The sequence below is a fragment of the Filicampus tigris genome, chromosome 1 (genome assembly GCF_054856515.1).
Source record: "Filicampus tigris isolate MCC_2025a chromosome 1, RoL_Ftig_1.0, whole genome shotgun sequence".
Lineage (NCBI taxonomy): Eukaryota > Metazoa > Chordata > Actinopteri > Syngnathiformes > Syngnathidae > Filicampus > Filicampus tigris.
Genome location: NC_141217.1, coordinates 6,991,162 through 7,010,570, shown reverse-complemented (window position 1 = coordinate 7,010,570; position 19,409 = coordinate 6,991,162). Strand labels below are relative to the sequence as shown.

The window sequence follows — 19,409 nt, the reverse complement described above, 5'->3', positions numbered from 1 at the left end:
GGGGGGAAATTCTTTTCTAAATAAAACAATAACAACATGTTGTTATTATTATTATTATTATTATTATTATTATTATTATTATTATTATTCCTGTATTATTATAATTATTATTTTCTTTTTTGTCTTTTTTATTGACAAAATAAAACATGAAGGTTTATGTAAACGATAAGGGCCCCTTTTCATCTCTTTTAAATATTTGCCTGTTTCTAAATGATTATGACTGACATAAACATTTATTAGTTTATTTATAAAATACTCCATTTTTTAAGTAGGCATAATACAAGGTCCAAATAAGAATGTGTTGACCAATTATTTGATGGTGAAATTGTTCTGAATTGTTTTGTGAATTGTTGTTATTACAATTTTGTTTTTTGTTAAAAATAACAACCACAAAAACAAGAACAACCGAAAACAATAGGGTCCTTGCAGCTTTCGCTGCTCAGGCCCTAATTGATATGTTGAGGACCACGAGGCCAATATGTTTTCGTTTTGGATACGATGTTTTTTTTGTTGTTGTTTTATTTTTATTTTCACAACTACATACATTGTTGTTATTGAAGCGCGTCTTTCCCTGCTCCTGCCGCACGACCCGTTATGTGGGCGGGGAGAGAAGGCGAATTCTCCGCCTCCTATTCTTCACGCGTAACTCGCCCTGGAAGGCAGACGCCGGAGGACGACAACCGCTGCGGTTTCGGGTGGAAATGTATCTTTATATGTGTAAAGCCTTTAGGTTATTTTAGGCATTACTAAACACGGTGAAGATTGCACTTTTTTTTCTTCATCGGATCCTTTCGCGTATATTTTCTGCATCGTGAGCTGTTCATTGTAGCCAGAGCGAGGATCTCGCTCCTTTTGTCTGTGCGCTGTTGTTTATTCATTTCAGTTGAACTTCTACATCCCACGGTGGAAAACAACCCTACAACAACAAAAGCTTTCATTTCTGTTTCCCGGGTTCGGTTCCAAAGGAATGAATGACAAAGTCAAAGGAGGTTGATGTCCACAGCAGTCCGGCTCACCTTTCCTTCGCCTCGCCTAAGGAACGGAGACTCCATCTCCGGCAGAAGATGGAAAGCGGAGGCGAGAGAGAGAGCTCGGACAGCGGGCAAGCGCAGCACGCGGAGCTGCCTGCTCTACTATTAGCCCAGGGCGGGAAGAAGAAAATTAATCGCGCTCCGTCACCGGCCAGACCCAAGGATGTACCCGGGTGGTCCCTCACGAAGATCCGCGGTGGTATCGGAGCCCCCAGTCTGAGCGTGAAGCCGGGAGCAATTCATCTGGGGAGCCGCATTTCCAGGCGGAGCCCCATCGGAGGTTTGAGTGGAAAAGACGTTAAAGCCGATAAAAGTGGTGTGAAACCCGCGGGCAGGTCGCCTTCTTCCTCTGCCAACGCGTCGTCCAAAAACTCGGGCGCCAAGATGGCCAAAAGTAGCAGCGTTGCACGGAGGAGGGTGTCAGACGCCAGCATAGGCTCGGATGACCTGTCCAAGGATTCCGGCTGCGCCCCTGGGAAGCTTTCTCCCACCGACAGCAGCTCCGAATTGTCTGACTGCGCCTCCGAGGAGCACAAACTCTCCTCAGACGCCCCCAGCAGTGACACCGAATCGAGGAGCAGCCGAGGTGGCGGGGACAACCCGCTCGGGAATGGAACAAGCCAACACCGAGCCGCTGCTAAAAGCTCCACGCAGAAGGGCGAGAAGGACCGACTATCCATTGGTGTTGAGGCCGGCGAGGAGAGCGCGTCTGCGGCTGAGGAACGTTCGGTCACCTCGTTAGACAGCCGGATGCCAGCCAGCACATCTCTGGCCTTCTCTGACCTCACTGAGGAGTTTGTGGACGGTATGCATGAGGAGTTTGTGAGGGAAATCGAGGAGCTCCGATCTGAGAATGATTACCTCAAAGTAAGTCACATACTGTTTATCTGAATGGGTTTTGTCATTTGTTGATATCTGAATTGCTTAATGTTGCTGCTCTGGTTGATTTTAGCATATGATCTTAAAGAGCGGCATACAGCTAATTAGAACAATTCCCATTATTGAGCCTGAGCCAGCCACACAAGGGAGCTGCTAGAGTTACAGTATTTGCGCCCATTAATATCACAACACTGACCATTTAATATTATTGATCTGTCTGTTACAAGGAAGCCAAAAAGCTACTAGCTTTCAGGGAAGCTCCCTAATGTGCCTTTAGGGTTTACGGCACAGTTGACTCTGACATGCGTCTTCTGTTTGGATGCAACCCAAGGCTGATGACTACAAGTAGCACGGCATTGGCATGTTTTGAATAGTAGCACATCAGCAGCTGTTGCAGATAAAGAGCTGCTATGAATGCTGTATTAATGCATCCAGTTTGAAGAACATTTCTTTTATCCCTCAAAAGTAGTGATTTGCTCAATGCCTTCATTTCCACTCAATTCTATATTATTTTATCAGCATTGGATGTTAAATCAAGCATCACATTTAAAGTAAAATTTACTCATAATAACATTTTAAGGGCATCATGCTTTTGTGCAGTCTCATTCAACAGATGTCTGAAATTTCCAGATATCGACAATGGCAAAAATTCAACATCAGTAATACTTTACAGTATTGTTGAGACACAACAACAGTGAGACACATCAGGTATCTGCTGTGTCTGATCGGATGAAAGTGATGGAAACAGTGTTTTTGTGGTACCATTTTAAATTTGAATGTAATGGGAAAGAACGCGATTGATTTATCTTGTAGCTTGTGTGGTAAATCATTGAGCTTTCTGTAGGGCTCGACTGACATGGAGTTTTTGAGGCCAATGATGACTTTGGCAGAAAAAATAATGCATAAAATAAAAAAAAAATTCCTCACCTCAATGCATTTCAGTACGCGTCAATTATATGCAAATCTTCTCAATGCGAAAGCCAGCCTGCTTCCTATTCCCTACGAATAGGCGGTGTCAACTGTAAACATATTGTTTAAAAAAAATCCTCTTCAGTTCCCAAAATGCATTGCGTGGTGCAATGTTATTTAATTGATGACGTTTTAAGGACTACTTGCCATATATGTGCATTTGTGTTACCGTAGTTGAATGTGTGTCATTACATTTCAAGTCTTCCAATTTGTGCTTTTGAAATTATGAAGTGAAGTATTTGCCTGAAACAAAGAGCAATCTCCGTGAACATGTTTGCTTGTTAGATTGTTAGAGTGTTGTGATGTCCTTCTGTTCTTCTAAATTAAATTGTTGTTTATCGCCTAACATCTTCTTAACATGATAAAGAGCAACAGTCATTTTTATGGGTGTGCGAGTACCGACCTTATTTCAAGGTACCAGGTTCTCACGAAGGTGGCCGATACCAAGGCACCATCTTGTGGCTGTATCATTATCAGGAACTAAATTGCATGCATGGCTGATGGAACGTTTTTCCAATTAAACTGTATCCATGTCAATCCTCTCATTTACTCAATAAGATGCAATTTCTGTAAGTACTATATATATATATATATATATATATATATATATATATATATATATATATATATATATATATATATATATATATATATATATATATACTGTCAAACAGACTTTACGTTGTGTTTAAAATAGTGACATCCAATTCAACTCCTTGCACAACTTGCATCGCTCACCTAAGCATTGCTTGTAAAAATATAGATTTGCTTTGTTTTTAATGACAGTTTTATAGAATGACGTTATCTACAAATTTCATTACATTATAAGTATATTTAAGGCAGGGGTATCAAACTCATTTTTGTCGCGGGTCACATAATAGTTGTGGTGTCCCTCCAAGGGCCATTACAAACCATACAAATGTATGATCGCCTTTCACATATACCCAACAAATTGATGGATAACTAGTTTTAAAATTCAGAAGGCAGTAAATAGTTTGTTCATCTGTTTTCCAATGTATTTTAAAGGAGGAATTTGTACCAAATGCTTGCAATATCTCATATATTCTGTTAACAGTGAAGACAATTTGAAAGAAGCACATCAAGTCAATACACATGATTCGCCTTCGCGGGCCACATAAAAAGATGTCGCGGGCAGGATCTGGCCCCTCAGTCCTGAGTTTGACATCTGTGATTTAAGGACAAAAGGTTATGGTATAGATTTGTGTGTAATTAATAATGAAGCCAGTGTCACTTGTGTACAACTACTGTAAATGTTTAGCACATACAGGTAAAGATAAAAATTATTGACAAACATTGGCCGATTATTTTAGACCATGTTTGAAGGGCCATAATCATCGGATTTAAATGGCTGGCCGATTACTCGGTCGGGCCCTAGTTTTGAGTGCATAATTGCACTTAATCCATGCCACATTGGTATTGGCATTGTAATACTGGGGAACAATTAAAAAACTGTTCTGTTGAGTTAGATTTTGATGCTGATTTAAACTAAAATTGGCATGCTAATTCCAAAATTGCAGTTAGTTTTTTTCTAGAACGTCGTCATTGTGTTTTTCTCCAAATCTTACCCTCCAGAAAAAGCAGAATTCTACTGATTAGCTATTGTAAGACTATAGGAAAGAAGATCTGATTACACTGGACTCATCTACAGCTACAGTATTTGGGAACTTGTTTGTGCAGTCACAATTGAGACAGTGCGATGAGAGGCGTGCGCAGCTCCTAATAGGTCAGTCCTATCAATATCTGTAAATAGAAAGCTTGCATAGCAGGTACAGGTATTAAGCGGATTAGTGCTGGCTCTTCTCTTCACCTTGTAACCATGGGCATACATTGTAAATTCTATATCATTTTATGCTGTTTTTTTTTGGTATTGTTTTCAAAGCTTGTAACTATTCCATCTTTGTGTTTTATTTGTATACATACACATTTATTTCAGATTTTTTTCAAGAAAATGGAGATCCTAGCTGAAAAACCTGATGTGATAGAGAAAAACAAATCAATTTGATTCCGCAAACAAAAGTTAGTTAAAAAGAGCTATTCGACCTAACTCAACAAAGTTGTGTTCCCTCGTGTAATCCGATGAATTCTGTCAGTTGAATGGTAACTGGACTGCATTTATATAGCACTTAATCTACATCATCACAGTGCCCAAAGCGCTTTACGCAGGCTCACATTCACCCTTTCACACACACATTTATACACCCAATGTGGTTTGATTGTCAGTGCGGCTAAAATTATTTATAGTGTAATTGCATTATTGCTCGACTTTTTAAAAACCAACCTAGATCTTGGACACAATATGCGATTACTGATTACATGAGCCGCCCCACCCCGCCAAAAAGCCTCATGGCGACTGTTGTTGCAGCTGTGAGAACACCTGCTTGGTGCAAATGAACTGAGCACCAAAACCAGAAGATTTATATAGAATATTTATGTATTGCTATCCCATTAAAAACATGTCTTGCTAATATATAGCTATATTCAACATGTTGTCATGACTAAATCTTTCATTTATGAATGTAATCATAAGTATCAGTATATTAAGATACATTTTGACAATCATATTATTAACATCATCCTCACCTGCCCGTCCTAAAATTTTTTACTGTGTCGATATTTTGCATAAAGTGGACTGATGCAAGTTCAAAAATCTCCTACCAACAAAGAATATCTAAATTGTCTTTTCTCCATTTTCACTTAATAACTGACTGCACAAAGGTGTGCCATGTCTAATACCTTGCTTGTGAATTGGTTCTTTTTGCAGTGTAATGCATTCAACATAAACATAATACAGCAACATGAAAACAACATTTCCCCTTTTGAGTTTGAAACAGTATTAAAAAAGTGTCTACAAGAAGAAGCTCAAACTCATCCAATCCTAAATTTGGGAAATGACTTAATGAGATTTTATTTTCCTCTCAGTGTGTACTGTGTACCAGCAGGACAATTAGAGCAAATGTTGCACAGCTCTAATTTTGAACATGAGACTGCAATCAGGTCTTTGATTGGTTCATCTCCTTCTCCTGACTTACTCGCTGATCACATGACTGAGAAAACCTCCTCCCTGTTGTTCTTCCTAGTTAGCTGTGAAAAGCGGGTCAGTGGAGCATTTCTCTCTCCGCACATTAACTTGTGATTCCCCAGCTCCGTGACCTCATCTTCGTTCCCCGCGGTCATGTTTTCTCCGCCTCACCGTCTGCACGTGTTTCATGCTCTGTTTTCCTCACCTTTCCCCCTTACCGTTACTGTTTATCCTTCCTATTCCCCACCTTTCCGGTCTTTTCGGCCTACTATTTCCTGTTTTTGCCTTTAATTCACTTCTTCCTCTCTGTTCTTCCCAAGACAGTGTGGCGCCAATTGATTCACAATAGCACCCGTCTTCCCTCAACACGCTCCTACACTGACGTCAGTATGTTTCCATATGCTTGAGTTTAATCATTCATTTTATATTCCAGTGACTTCCTCTTTACAGTGTTAGATATGCAGCACTTTCAAAAAGTCTGAGGCCACCAAGACTTGAGGATGCAAGGCTAATGATGACAACAACAAAAAACACACATGCTAACGTTAGTTTAGCTTTGGACGCAGAAGTATCGTTCTCCACATTTCACAATCTCCAGCAGGTTGTATTTTGAGCTACCCTCAGTCTCCTTTCTTATAAAACGTGCCTCCTTACCATAGCTAGATGGCATATGCTGAGAAGTAGAGCTTTGTTCTCCCGCTTAATTGTTGTTTGTGAGCATGTCTCGAGCCTACGTCTTTATTCCATGTGCCGTGGAATTTGTCATTTTCCATCATAATGTTTTGAAGTGGCATGCCCCGCACAGCAAAGAGTACAACTCAGCTGATTCAAGTTGGTACTGTGCAGTGGAAAAGTAACACCAGTGGTTGCACTATTTATTCGCAACGTAAGATCAGAGAATATTTTGGTCCATATTGTTTTCTACTTTTCCTGTGTGTTCTAAAAACAAAATGAAATGGCGGCCTAAGACATGCACAACCCAGATGTTTTTATGATGTCAGGCTATACTTCCCAGGGTGATCCCATCAAATCTGCATATTGATGCTGTCACAAGAGTCTAAAACTCAAACCAATCAAAATCTAAACGTGTCTAGACAATATCTTGGATGATATTTTAATTTGTTACAGTAGCTTGAATTCAAGGTATCTTTATTGGTGTTGAGCTATCGTCCCTCACGCTCATTGTTTATATTCTAAAAGTGCAGACACACCCTGCCCACAGCTGCTCCGCCTTTATGTCTTATTATACACGCACGCAGAGTGTTTGTTGCTACGGTTGGATTTCAGCAGTAGCTGCTGACCCACATATTCCAGTGTAGTAAATGATGACAGCACTTTTACTACTGCAGACACTTTTTTTTTGGCTACATACAGACTGTGGGAATCACTCTACTTGTTTTTAACGGTGTCCCACAAAAGCAAGCGACCCAATCTCTGTTAGAGCCAGGCACGCAATTGTAAACTCGGTGGCCTGATATAATTTATGCTCCGCCACTGCAATGAATAATTCATTCCTATTATGTAGAAGAATGTACTCGACTTGTCCCCCCTCTGTCACATTTTATTTTGTATCTAGTTTTCAGTGGAGCACTCTCCTTTGCTTTGCTCTTAAATGATGCTGCAACGATTACATTTCCCTACAGTGACTGTACGAGTATTCCAAAAGAGAATCCAATAAACTTTCACTGACCCTTTACCTCCTTACTGGAGGGATGGAAGAATCAATACAAGATCTTATCATACTATTCAGTGCACTTTTTATTCCTTACTCAAAACTTGTTCTCTACATTAAATGACCTCTTTTATATGACAACAGGGGATATTGCATTGTAGTGGAAACCAAGGCTAAATTGCCCATAGGTGTAAATGTGAGTGGGAATGGGTCTTTGTCTCCGTGTGCCCTCTGATAGCCTCAAATATGTGGCTCCAGATCAATTGTGACCCGGAAAAGGCTAAACAGTAGAAAACGGATGGATGATTCACTCCCGTGTATTCTGCTGTGTTTCCAGGATGAGATGGAAGAGTTGCGATCCGAGATGCTGGAGATGAGGGACATGTATATGGAGGACGACGTTTACCAGCTGCAGGAACTGCGCCAACAGCTGGAACAGGTGTGTATGCGCGTGTGTGTCTATCTGCGTGTGTGCAGGGAGGCATGACTAAATGGGAGCTCAGCCTCTCGCTGAACCTCATTTTCTTTGTTCACTTACTTTAAAAACAAAGGGGTGAATCAGAGAGTGCTGCAGAATGTTTTTAAGCCGTGTGAGTGAGAATACAGTGGAACCTCTAATTCGGATTCAAGATTTTCAGGGAAAAAAAATGCCTCTAAAGTACAATATGTATGACATTATGACAGTGGCACTTATTGTGATTTTTGAAGTTCTAGTTCTCAAAAGTTGTTCAACCTCATAAGTATTTGACTACATTCGATTTGTCCTTCATAATGAAGTTCTGCTTGAAATTCCATCGTAATCCACTCACAACTTTTTGAAATGATTTCTTTGAAAAATGTTTTGATTCTGAGTGTGTCTTTGATGTACAGGCGAACAAGACCTGCCGCATTTTGCAGTACCGGCTGAGGAAGTCAGAGCGGCGCTCCATCCGAGTGGCCCAAACTGGGCAAGTGGATGGCGAACTGATCCGAACACTGGAGCAAGATGTCAAAGTAAGTGTTTGCTTCCAATTTTTGATAACCTCACTAATCGTCGCCCAGTAGTGTTCCAATTCAGTTCAGCAATACAAGTTATCCTTCGCAACTTTTGTCAATGGAAATGCATTATTGGGTATCCAACAGAACCAAATGAACTGAAAGAAGGCCTTAAGAGCTTCTCCCCAAATTCAAGAGTTATGTTGCTAAGAACCGTTGTCTACTGATATGAAATTAAGATATGAACTTTGGTGAATGGTGAATTTTGATAACCCATCAAGCATACATCCAAGGGACATCAAACTTGTGAACAGACTGTAATGCATTTTCATCCATCCAGTTGCAAACTAACAGAATGCAACAACCTAAGCTCGAAGTGCGTGCATTTTAAAGCGTATGCACTACGGTGCCGCTGAGAGACCACACGTCGCAAGCCTACCACCAATTTCTTCAGCAGAGGTACAAGCAAAATTTGATCACAAATGACTTCTAGTATTCCCTCAAGTGACAAAGTAAGTGCAATGCATTTGTTACACATGCCGTAGTCATGATGTGGAGGAATTACGTTCGCTAAGTTTGTCTCCTTCGGTACCCGTAGCAGAAAGATGGCGGCAGGACATGGCAGCCTCCTGTAGGGGAGGCGTGCCCTATGTAATATAATTTGAGATTACTTTACCTAGGGCGGCACGGTGGTCGACTGGTTAGCACGTCTGCCTCACAGTGCAGAGGTCGTGGGTTCGATTCCGGCTCCGGCCTTCCTGTGTGGAGTTTGCATGATCCCCCCGTGCCTGCGTGGGTTTTCTCCGGGTACTCCGGTTTCCTCCCACATTCCAAAAACATGCATGGTAGGTTATTTGGACACTCTAAATTGCCCCTAGGTGTGATTTTGTGTGCGTGTATGTTTGTTTGTTTCTGTGTGTCCTGTGATTTGCTGGCAACCAGATCAGGGTGTACCCCGCCTACTGCCCGAAGACAGCTGGGATAGGTTCCAGCACCCTCGTGAGGATATAGCGGTATAGATAATGGATGGATGGATTACTTCACCTATGATTATATAGAAATAATTAAGTTGATGTGATAGAGCATATTTTTTGCATATTGTTGAAATGAGTAGTGGGTTTCTAAAATGAATGGTCATTGAAAAATCAAAACATTCTACACACTGTCACTTTAAGGACAGTGAACCACACTTCTGTTAAACTGACCTCAATGACATTCACATGCACACTGTCACGAACACTTGCATATGCATGCGCGCCTGCAGACATAACAGTACAGTGGTACCTCTACTTACGAACGTCTCTTCATACGAAATTTTCAAGTTACGAAACGCCTCAACAGGAAAATATTGCCTCTCGTTACGAAAGAAATTTCAGGATACGAAAGGTAAAAATACAGTACGGGCTGCCAGTCGCACCTCCGGAGTTTCCTGAATGCAACATACTCATAGCTGCTCTGCCATTGGCTAGCCTAGCATCTTCCTGGCATCCCATTGGCTAAGAGGGACCTCTACCGCATGTGTCTATGTGTGTAGATAGACAGGTAGATAGATATATATGTGATAGATAGGTCCATGCTCGTCATTCGCCCCTCAGGCCATGAGGTGTTCCGAATTAGAAACGAGGAAAAGAAAAAAAGGAGAAAATCGTTCTTTTTGTCCATACAAACAAAGCAAGAGATAATAGAAAAGTATGAAAGGGGGATGCGTTTGTTTGATCTCGCCAAAGAATATGACCGTAATGTATCGACAGTCGCCACGTTATTAAATCAGTTCTTTACAAAACGCCAGGCAAAAACCACTTCTGAGAGAGAACATGAACCAAAGAGGGCAAAAAGCGATTAGGCAATTAAAAGGTAAACAACCATCTTTTTTATTCTTTACTCTATTCTTTGTTTTTTTTACATTATGCACAACTCTCATTTATTGAGCAATAATCTAATTGTAACATGTGTTACATGTTTTCATGCATTTTTATGCTTTATAAAACATTTATGTCTGATTATTGGGGGGCTTGGAACGGATTATTGCATTTAGATGGAAAACGTGTCCCTACTTACAAAATGTTCTACTTAAGAAATTTCTTGCAGAACCAATTATCGGTAATTTCCTAAGGAGATGTACCATTGTACAACGCAAGGATATGTGTGTGTGTGGTGGGGGGGATGTCAGGCCGGGGGGTGGGGGGGCGGTGTTTGTGTGTGTGTCTGTCCCTGGAATGTGGATAGACATCATCAGATTCCCCTCAAAATTTTCCAAGTAATGGAGAACAAAAGAAAGTGTTATACCCTGAGAGATAGTTCGTGTGTATATGTGTGTAGGCTATTTGTGTGTATGTGTGATATCACTTCAAACTCCCCCCGCTTGCCTTTTCTGTCTGTGGCTCAGCTGCTGTCTCACCATTTGGTTGTCCTGAAAAAAGGAAGGATGGAAAGAGGAAGTGGAAGGGATGAGTGTACATCCTGTGTGTGAGGGGGAAAAGCTGGGGGCAACTGGTGACTGTTTGAAAATTCAAATTAGCCACTCAGAGTGAGCGATGAAGCAGCGAGGCGGGGGAAACTAAAAAGAGGACAAGACTACGTAGAGGGATTACGTGACTTTAATAGAGTTGATTTGAAATAAGAGCTGACTTGAATTTGAATTAGAAAAGTTTAAATGCTAATTAAAAAATGCTAAAGAAAAAGACAAGGCTTGTTCATACCAAGACCATAAAAGTAGTATGATTTGTATGTGCTCTTAACTCTTCATGTGTGTGCAACCTGCAAAACAGTAAAACAGACATTTTTGGAAAACGGGCCAGGGTGAATACTTTCCTAAACTGTGTATGAATCCCCTCTTCCACAATTTATCATTGTTCTGTTGTCATTGTGCCTTTTCTACAAATGAATTTCTTCATTGACTGAAATGGCCAATAGGGCGTGAAAGCGTCCGACTTAACACCCCGTGAAAGTGGATAAAAAAATGTAATGCATGGGTGTGGACTGATGTGTGGGAACTCTTTCTTTAAAAAAGAAACATGTAGACGGCTTTAGTTAGAGCAGCAGTTGGCCGCAGTAGAACATACACAGCATGGGTGAAAAACGACACTGGTGGGAGATACAAGCTGACATCGCTGTGTGTCCCTCAACACAACATATGAGTGATTGTCGCCTTGCTGCCAGGGGCAAACACTGGCCGGGGTCAAGTTACGCCACATTGTGTTATGTGTGTCTGTCCCTGCTTGTGTGTGTGTGTGGGTGTGTGCGTGCACACACCGCTTACTCACTCTTCAGGTAGTGTTGTCTTTACAGGCAGACACTCTCATCACAGACTCTGTAACTGGAAAATTGGCCACACTAATTCAACTGCTGCAAAACGGTCAGCTAAGATATTAATGTCCATCAAGAATTGGAATTGCATTTTTATTTACTAAATTCATTAAAGTTTGTAATATTTAATTTTGATTATTATATTATAAATGGGCAGTAGCCTACGTTAATCCAGCCAGGCAGAGTGTACTGTAGGCTGTTTTTTTTTTTTCCCACATGCTTCTGTTTCCATCATAAGCATTCTCTATACTGTACATTCAGTGTAGGGCTTTTAATGTTCCCTCCAATATCTTGAAAATTATTTAAACAACATGCAAATCCACTGGTACCGAACCGCGGATATAGGCAGGGCTCCAAATTCTTGTTGGACAATATTGGTTCTGTTGTCCAGTCAAGTCAGCATTTTGCTTCGTGACTTGACCTTAACTTCTTGAACTCCACAAAATTGAGCTGATCTGCTTTACCAAATTGGCTTAACTCCTGCTTATGCTTCAAGGCGCACGCACACAAACGCGCTCCCTTCCTCCATCTTATTCTTCGTTTCTTGAGCCTGGCAAAGTGTGAAAACTACTCTATAGATGAAAGGCGTACTGTAGATGTTGTAGTCAGGCGACTGTTATTTTTAAACACATCACATGTCTGTTTGTTTTCTAATGTGTGTGAGTGTCAGCCATGTGACTCGGCAAGTGTGTTCCCAGAACAAAGCAGAATCTCCTTGAGGACGCCTGACATCATTTCCTGTCCCACTCACACACTGCTCTCATTCCCACAGACAGCTGCACCCATCTGGACACATCGACGCATGTAGACACAGGATGTAGCTAGTTACGCTGCCCATGAAGTCAACGCAGAGCAACGTTTCAGAGAGTAGAATTTTTTTCCCTTGTTAGAAATCTGTCTGTCTATCTATTTTAGCCCATTTTGGAGGAAGTAACAAAGTACAGTTAAGTGCATGCTCCACTAGTGACTGTTGCTCAGCACTAACTGGAGGCAATGCAAAAATTCAAAGTTAGTGCCAAATAAGGAGAGAATGCAGCCTACTTTAGCAGTGACCTAAAAGCGAGACTCCTTTATGATGTAACATAACGTAATACGTGTGCTGCTTACACTCTCCACCCGCAAGATTATGAACAAATGCATTCATAATAATTTGCAGAATTGACCACTATATTTATTGCTGTTGTTGTAGTATGACGTGTTGCAGGCACAGAGCATTCAAATTAGAGTAAGAATGTTTACTGGCTCAACTGACTATTATACAGAGTCAAAACTCAGCTTGATTACCTCTGTCAGGTGTGAAAATGTGTAGGTCAAAGGTACTGTATTGTTTTGGTCATCCTAGTTTGTTTTCGAGCATTCCAAAATAACAGCACAACCAAAATCCCATTTATTATTGGTGCCAATCAGACTTAAAGTACAGCTAGCATGAGTCACCTACGCTTGGCTAATCCTAAAGTCTTGGAAATGATGCAAGTGGTCCCTCTGCCCACGATCAAAACATGGTATTTCCCCATCGGTATTTTATGTTTGTTTGTAGCGCCACATTGCTGCCTTGTTCTTGACAGAGCACCCTCTGCTGATTGCACAATCTTCTGTGCCACAGTGTGGTTGACATACTAAAATCTTTTTTAACTGTTGGTAATGTTAGGTAAGGTTTTAACATTATTTATTTAACTGTTATAAAAGCGTGTTTGAATTGAAGTAATTATACCATAATGCTCTAAGTTGAGCTACATTCAATTCAATGTTAACTCCTCCAAGCAACATTCGACTCAAAACAACACAGACTAAAATACTACTAATAGATATTCTCCGGTCCCTTTAAAACTCTCAAGGACATTTTCGTGTGTAGGTGTACCTAATTTAGGGTCCGACATTAATGCTAGCCCGCTGGCCCAAGGCTAATATGGCACGGTGTTGGGCCACCACTTATCTTGCCCTGACTGGCCCAGTACAAATTTCATGATCAATACAATATTATGAATTCAACACCTTCTTGCTTTTTACCAGAAATATTTTGAATTATATCCATCTAAATCGATTAAGCCATTATACCTTTTCACGCTTGTCATGTTAACATTCCTCAGGCATCAGCCTGAGTAGGCATACACCCCTAGATTTATCAGGCAAATATATTTTGCTGTCGAGGCTGCTGCAGAAAAGAAAATGGTCTGGGCTAAATCTATGCAAGAAACTATATTATAATTTAATTGGAGCATCATGTTTTCGCTGACTTGGAAATCTTTTTGAGTAACTCGGTTAAATATCACTAAAACCGATATTTCTTGTAATGTCTCATTCTGTAAATAAAACTGCCACTACATTATTGTTGGTTACAATAGTGAAAATATGCCAAGACATCGTAAGGAATAAATTAAACATTAAAACTGGAAAAAAAAAATATGTATTTTTTTTTAAAAAGTTATTTATTTTTACTTTTGTCACTCAAAACTCTTGAAAGGGGTGCCTTTTTAAAAAGTTGATTTGTATGAAAGGCTTAATGTTGGTGCCTGTAATGTTGTCACCATTGAGTATGCAAATCATTATAAATGAAGTCACACTTTTCTTACTGAGACTCATTTACATGGTTTCCCTATCCACTTCCTCCTCATTTATGTGACTACTTTATTTGCTTAAAAATGAGCGCGCTAAAAGGACCTTCTGTGCAGCTCAAACTCTCACACACATGCACACACACACTTCCATCCTTTGATACTCATCACCTTTCCTTAAATCCACTCTCTTGAAAATCCTTATTTTACCGTTAAGAAAACCGAGAGTCAGCTAAAGGTCTTAAACCCCTTCATGTCCTCACTTCAATGTCTAACATTACTGGTCCTTTGTCGGAGTGCGAGGACCGCAGATCTGTCGATGAATAATTCATAAATTGAAGACAGTTCTATCTGAACAGCCTCAGCTCGTTATGTTTTTACTTTGTGGGTGTTTGCAAGTTTCCCAATGCAGGAAGTAAATCTTCAACATGAGTGTCAGACCTTCTGACAGTAGGAAATATGGTTCAAGTCGATACTGAATTGCATCTACTAGCATCTCTCAAAATAGTCAAGTATTACTTGCCGTTTGGGATGTAGCAAAACATGCATTGGTTTTCAGTATTCATCGTCATCCCTCTGCATCCTATCCAAAGCTAGATGGGTCAGAGGAACAGCTGTCGTGCCAGCGTCTCACTCTCTCTTTCACACATAATGGTTTTATATATAGACTTGCGGCAGATTAGTCATGATGTAACATCCTGTAAATGGGCGACGAGAGGACTTTGTGTTAGCCGGATGTCAAAAAGGTCAACGACCGTCACCAGTGAACATAAACACCAGGGCTGCCCATGAAACCTGCCTGTAAAACCCACAGTAGAGTCTTGTGGATCGAAATTTACTAGGCAAGTTTTACTTTGCACTTGCCTTTATTTGTTATGATAATGGCAGGTGCAATTCTGTGAAAATATCTAGTTTTCTGTTTTTCCTGTTTCTCAATTGCAAAATTAATCTTACAAACAAACCTCTCTTAAAGTGGTTGTTTTAAAGCACAGGTGTCAAACTCAAGGCACGGGGGCCAGATCCGGCCCGCGACATCTTTTTATGTGGCCCACGAAGGCGAATCATGTATATTTACTTGTGTTTCTTTGAAATTGTCTTCACTGTTAACACAACATACGGGATATTGCAAGCATTTGTTACAAATCCCTCCTTTGAAATACATTGAAAAACAGTTGAACAAACTATTTACTGCCTTCTGATTTAAAGGCGATCATACATTTGTATGGGTTCACAGTCGTAACGACCACAATTATGGTGACAAAAATGAGTTTGACACCCCTGTTTTAAAGATTGATTAAGATTTTAAAGACAGAGTTGCACATAACAGTGTGCACGTCCATTTCCACCAGAAAAATGATTTTTTGAGCTACAAAACTGCTGGGCATCAACCGTCAGCAAGTTCCCGTCTGCATATTTAGCCGACCCACGTGGTCCCAGTCCATCCCTCGGCGGCGACGGCCAATCGGCGTCAAGAACTTAATGTACACGTCACACGCAGGCACCGCACAAGCAGACACGTCGCCAAAGTCATGTCATGTCATTTTCCAAACCGCTTATCCTTTACAGGGTCGCGGGGAGTTGCTGGAGCCTATCCCAGCCGTCAACGGGCGAAGGCAGACTACACCCCGGACTGGTCGCCAGCCAGTCGCAGGGCACACATAGACACTGTCACTGAGCGGGAATCGATCCCACGCTGCCCGCACACAACTCGGGCGTGTGTACCACTACACTATCAGCGGACTACCGTCGCCAAAGTAAAAATAGCAAATAAAAACAACAGAGACACACACACGCACAGCAGCTGATCGGTGAAGTCAAAACAATATGGTGCACATGTCATTGCATCTGTGGGACCCAAAGGTATAGAACACTTTTATTGTTTATTTATTTGGCAGCATGTCAGGAGTGCAGCACCTGCGTGTGATGCGGTACCGGTTAAGTCCATTCTCCATGCCGTTTGTCTGACTCGGACCGACTGGGCCCACGTGGGTCGGCTCAATATGCAGACGGGATCTTCGTGACGGTGAGGCAATGCCCAGCTCTGCTTTATAGTAGTCATAGCACAAAAACAACAATGATGCAACACATGGCTCATACTGTAAACAGAATTACTTGAACCGAAACCAAGGGAAAATATGTACCCTGTCAGCCCATCAAAAAACAAAAATATCCACATCCATCCTCCAAGCTGTCATTATTTCACACGGATCATTAATGTTTCATCATCTTTTCGGGGCGAGGCCTACACTTAAGCCTTCTTAGATTTTTGTGGTAGAATTATTGTTGATGTTTTTTATTTTGTCAGCTCAATCAATTTTCCTCCCTGCAACACATTAAAACTAGACTTTTTTTTTTTTTTTTTTTTTACATCTTTCTATCTATTGCCAGTCCCCAAGAACCAAAAAACAACCTACCGGTAGTTCCAGACACGCACATATACAAAAACACAGACACACACGCCCACAGGGCAAACAGATTTCTCGGTCAACAAATGGCAGTTAGTAATCTTGTAGTTGACACAACACTCTGTGGTTGTGAATTGTGTGTGCCCAACTAACAAAAGTATTGTTCCTATGTCACCCCCCACCAGTCATCCTTCTAGTTCTGGTACAATTATTTTTGGGTGTGAGTGGGTGTGTGGGTGTGTGGGTGTGTGTGTGTGTGTGTGTGTGTGTTGAGACAGAACTTGCTCTGCCTGCTATTGTCAGTTTATTTTCCCTTCCCTCTTGACTTCAGACACACACACACACGCACCCCCCCCACGCACACACACTAAATTACTAAATTCAACATGCTCCTCTCTCACCAGCAGCCTTTAGTGAATGCTAATTAAATCCTATAGTGAATCTCCAATGGATGTAAATTCCATCACATACTCTTGAACGTAGAGGGACAAAACAGCATTTACACACTGAATGGCTCACAAAAGAGAAAATTCTCCAAGTGAAGGGAGGAGGAAGAAAATAGAACAATGGAAAAGCCAATGAAGGCACCAGTGTGATAAATACATAAAACTTCACTTAAAGTGTCATTAGGAATGTTGCCAATTTGTCTTTGATGCTATTGAGTGTATAAATACACAAAGAATAACAATACTGCATTACGTATTGTGGCTTGCGAATGTATTTGGCCCCCTTGAACTGTTTGACCTTTTGCCACATTTCAGGCTTGAAACATAAAAATATATAATTGGATCTGTTGGGGGGGGTGAAGAAAAAATATCAAGTAGGACACAGTCGTGAAGTGGAATGAAACTCATACAATATATTGAATTTTTGGGGGGATAAAAAAAGTGAGAAGTGCGATGTCCCCTTAACTTAACCTGAAGGTCTGTTAAAAGAATATTTGGGAGCAAACAGCATCATGAAGACCAAGGTAGACACCAGGCAGGTCCGGGATAAATCTTTGCAGAAGTTTAAAGCAGGATTCGGATATGAAAAGATTTCAGAAGCTTCACAAGAGCACTGATCAAAGATGCAGCCAAGACGGCCATGATCATTGTGGATGAACTGCAGAGATCCACGGCTAAGGTGGGAGAATCTGTCTGGAGGAAAACTACTAGTCGCACTCTGCACAAATTGGCAAGAATAAATCTGTTTCTCAAAGACAACTCCAAAAATCCTATTTGAGGTTTGCTGAACCACTTGGGAGACACAACAAGCATGTGGAAGACCGTGCTTCCCTCAGATGAGACCCAAATTAAACCTTTTGGGCTAAATGCAAAACGTTATGCGTGGCTTAAAAGTAACACTGCACATCACCCTGATCGCACCATCCATACTGTCAAACATGGTGGCGGCAGCATCATGGTCCGGAGCTGCTTTTCTTCATCAGGGACAGGGAAGATAGTTTGAGTTGATGGGAAGATGAATGGAGCCAAATACAGGGGGAAGAAAACCTGTTGGGGTCTGAAAAACACCTATTTACCTTCCAACAAAACAAGACCATGATCTGAAACATAAAGAAAAATCTACAATGGAATGGTTCAGAACTAAACATATCCAGGTTTTAGAATGGTCAAGTCCGTCCAGAACTGAATCCAATTGAGAATATGTGGAAAGATCTGAAAACTCCTGTTCACAAATGCTCTCCATCTAACCTTACTGAACTTGAACTGAAACTGGAACTTGGAAGGAAGAATTTGCAATATGTTCAATCTCAACATGTGCAAAACTGATAGAGACATGCCCCAAAAGCTGTAATCACAACAATAGTGTCCAGAAAATCTTTATATAAATCTGATACATTATTATTATTATTATTATTATTATTATTATTATTATTATTATTATTATTATTATTATTATTATTATTATTAAAAGGGCCTTCTACAAATTATTAACTCGGGGGCAAAATGATTTTGCATACCTCAATGTTCAGTTTTGTTATTTTAAAAAAAGTTTTAAATATCATGTGAATGTTGTGCCACTTCAGGATTGTGTCCCACTTGGTGTTGATTCTTCGCAAAAAAAATCACCTTTTACCCCTTTATGTTTGAAGCTTAAAATGTGGCAACATTTCAGAAAGTTCAAGGGAGCCAAATGCTTTCGCAAGCCACTGTATATTTATTCATTTCATTCTCACAAAAGGGGTCCAGGTTGGTCCACTGTAGACATCCTACACACAACAACAACAACAACAACAACAACAACAACAAAAAGCATATAATACCAGTTGTCTAAAAAAACACAGTCATAAAATACATTATATAATACACTGTATAGTATAGTAATTTAAGGGATGATAATAGTAATAATAAAAAAGCACAGAAGAGAGTAGTTTACAATGTTAGTTAACAATTTGTTGTCCGACTTATTCTTGTACTCTTCAATGAAGATTTATGAGGAAAACAGCAATGGCTGCTTGCAATGGCAACACAGTTTAATAACCACGATACTTTTGAAAATTAGAAATAGCTAGCTGTTATTTGAAGGTCATAATATGACCGCTAATATGTGCATACTCTGCATTGCTACATAACAATT

The 19,409-nt window shown here is 40.5% G+C and overlaps 1 protein-coding gene across 1 annotated transcript in view; it reads left to right on the top strand.

Annotated features, from left to right (window-relative positions):
* Positions 1-654: 654 nt before the first annotated feature.
* Positions 655-19,409, top strand: part of mtcl2 (microtubule crosslinking factor 2) — a 71,555-nt gene continuing 52,800 nt past the window's right edge. Inside the window, exons 1-3 of the mRNA XM_086049596.1 lie at positions 655-1,898; positions 7,929-8,030; positions 8,462-8,584. Coding sequence (XP_085905722.1) covers positions 972-1,898; positions 7,929-8,030; positions 8,462-8,584 — 1,152 coding nt within the window. The 5' untranslated portion in view covers positions 655-971. The remainder of the gene's footprint in view (positions 1,899-7,928; positions 8,031-8,461; positions 8,585-19,409) is intronic.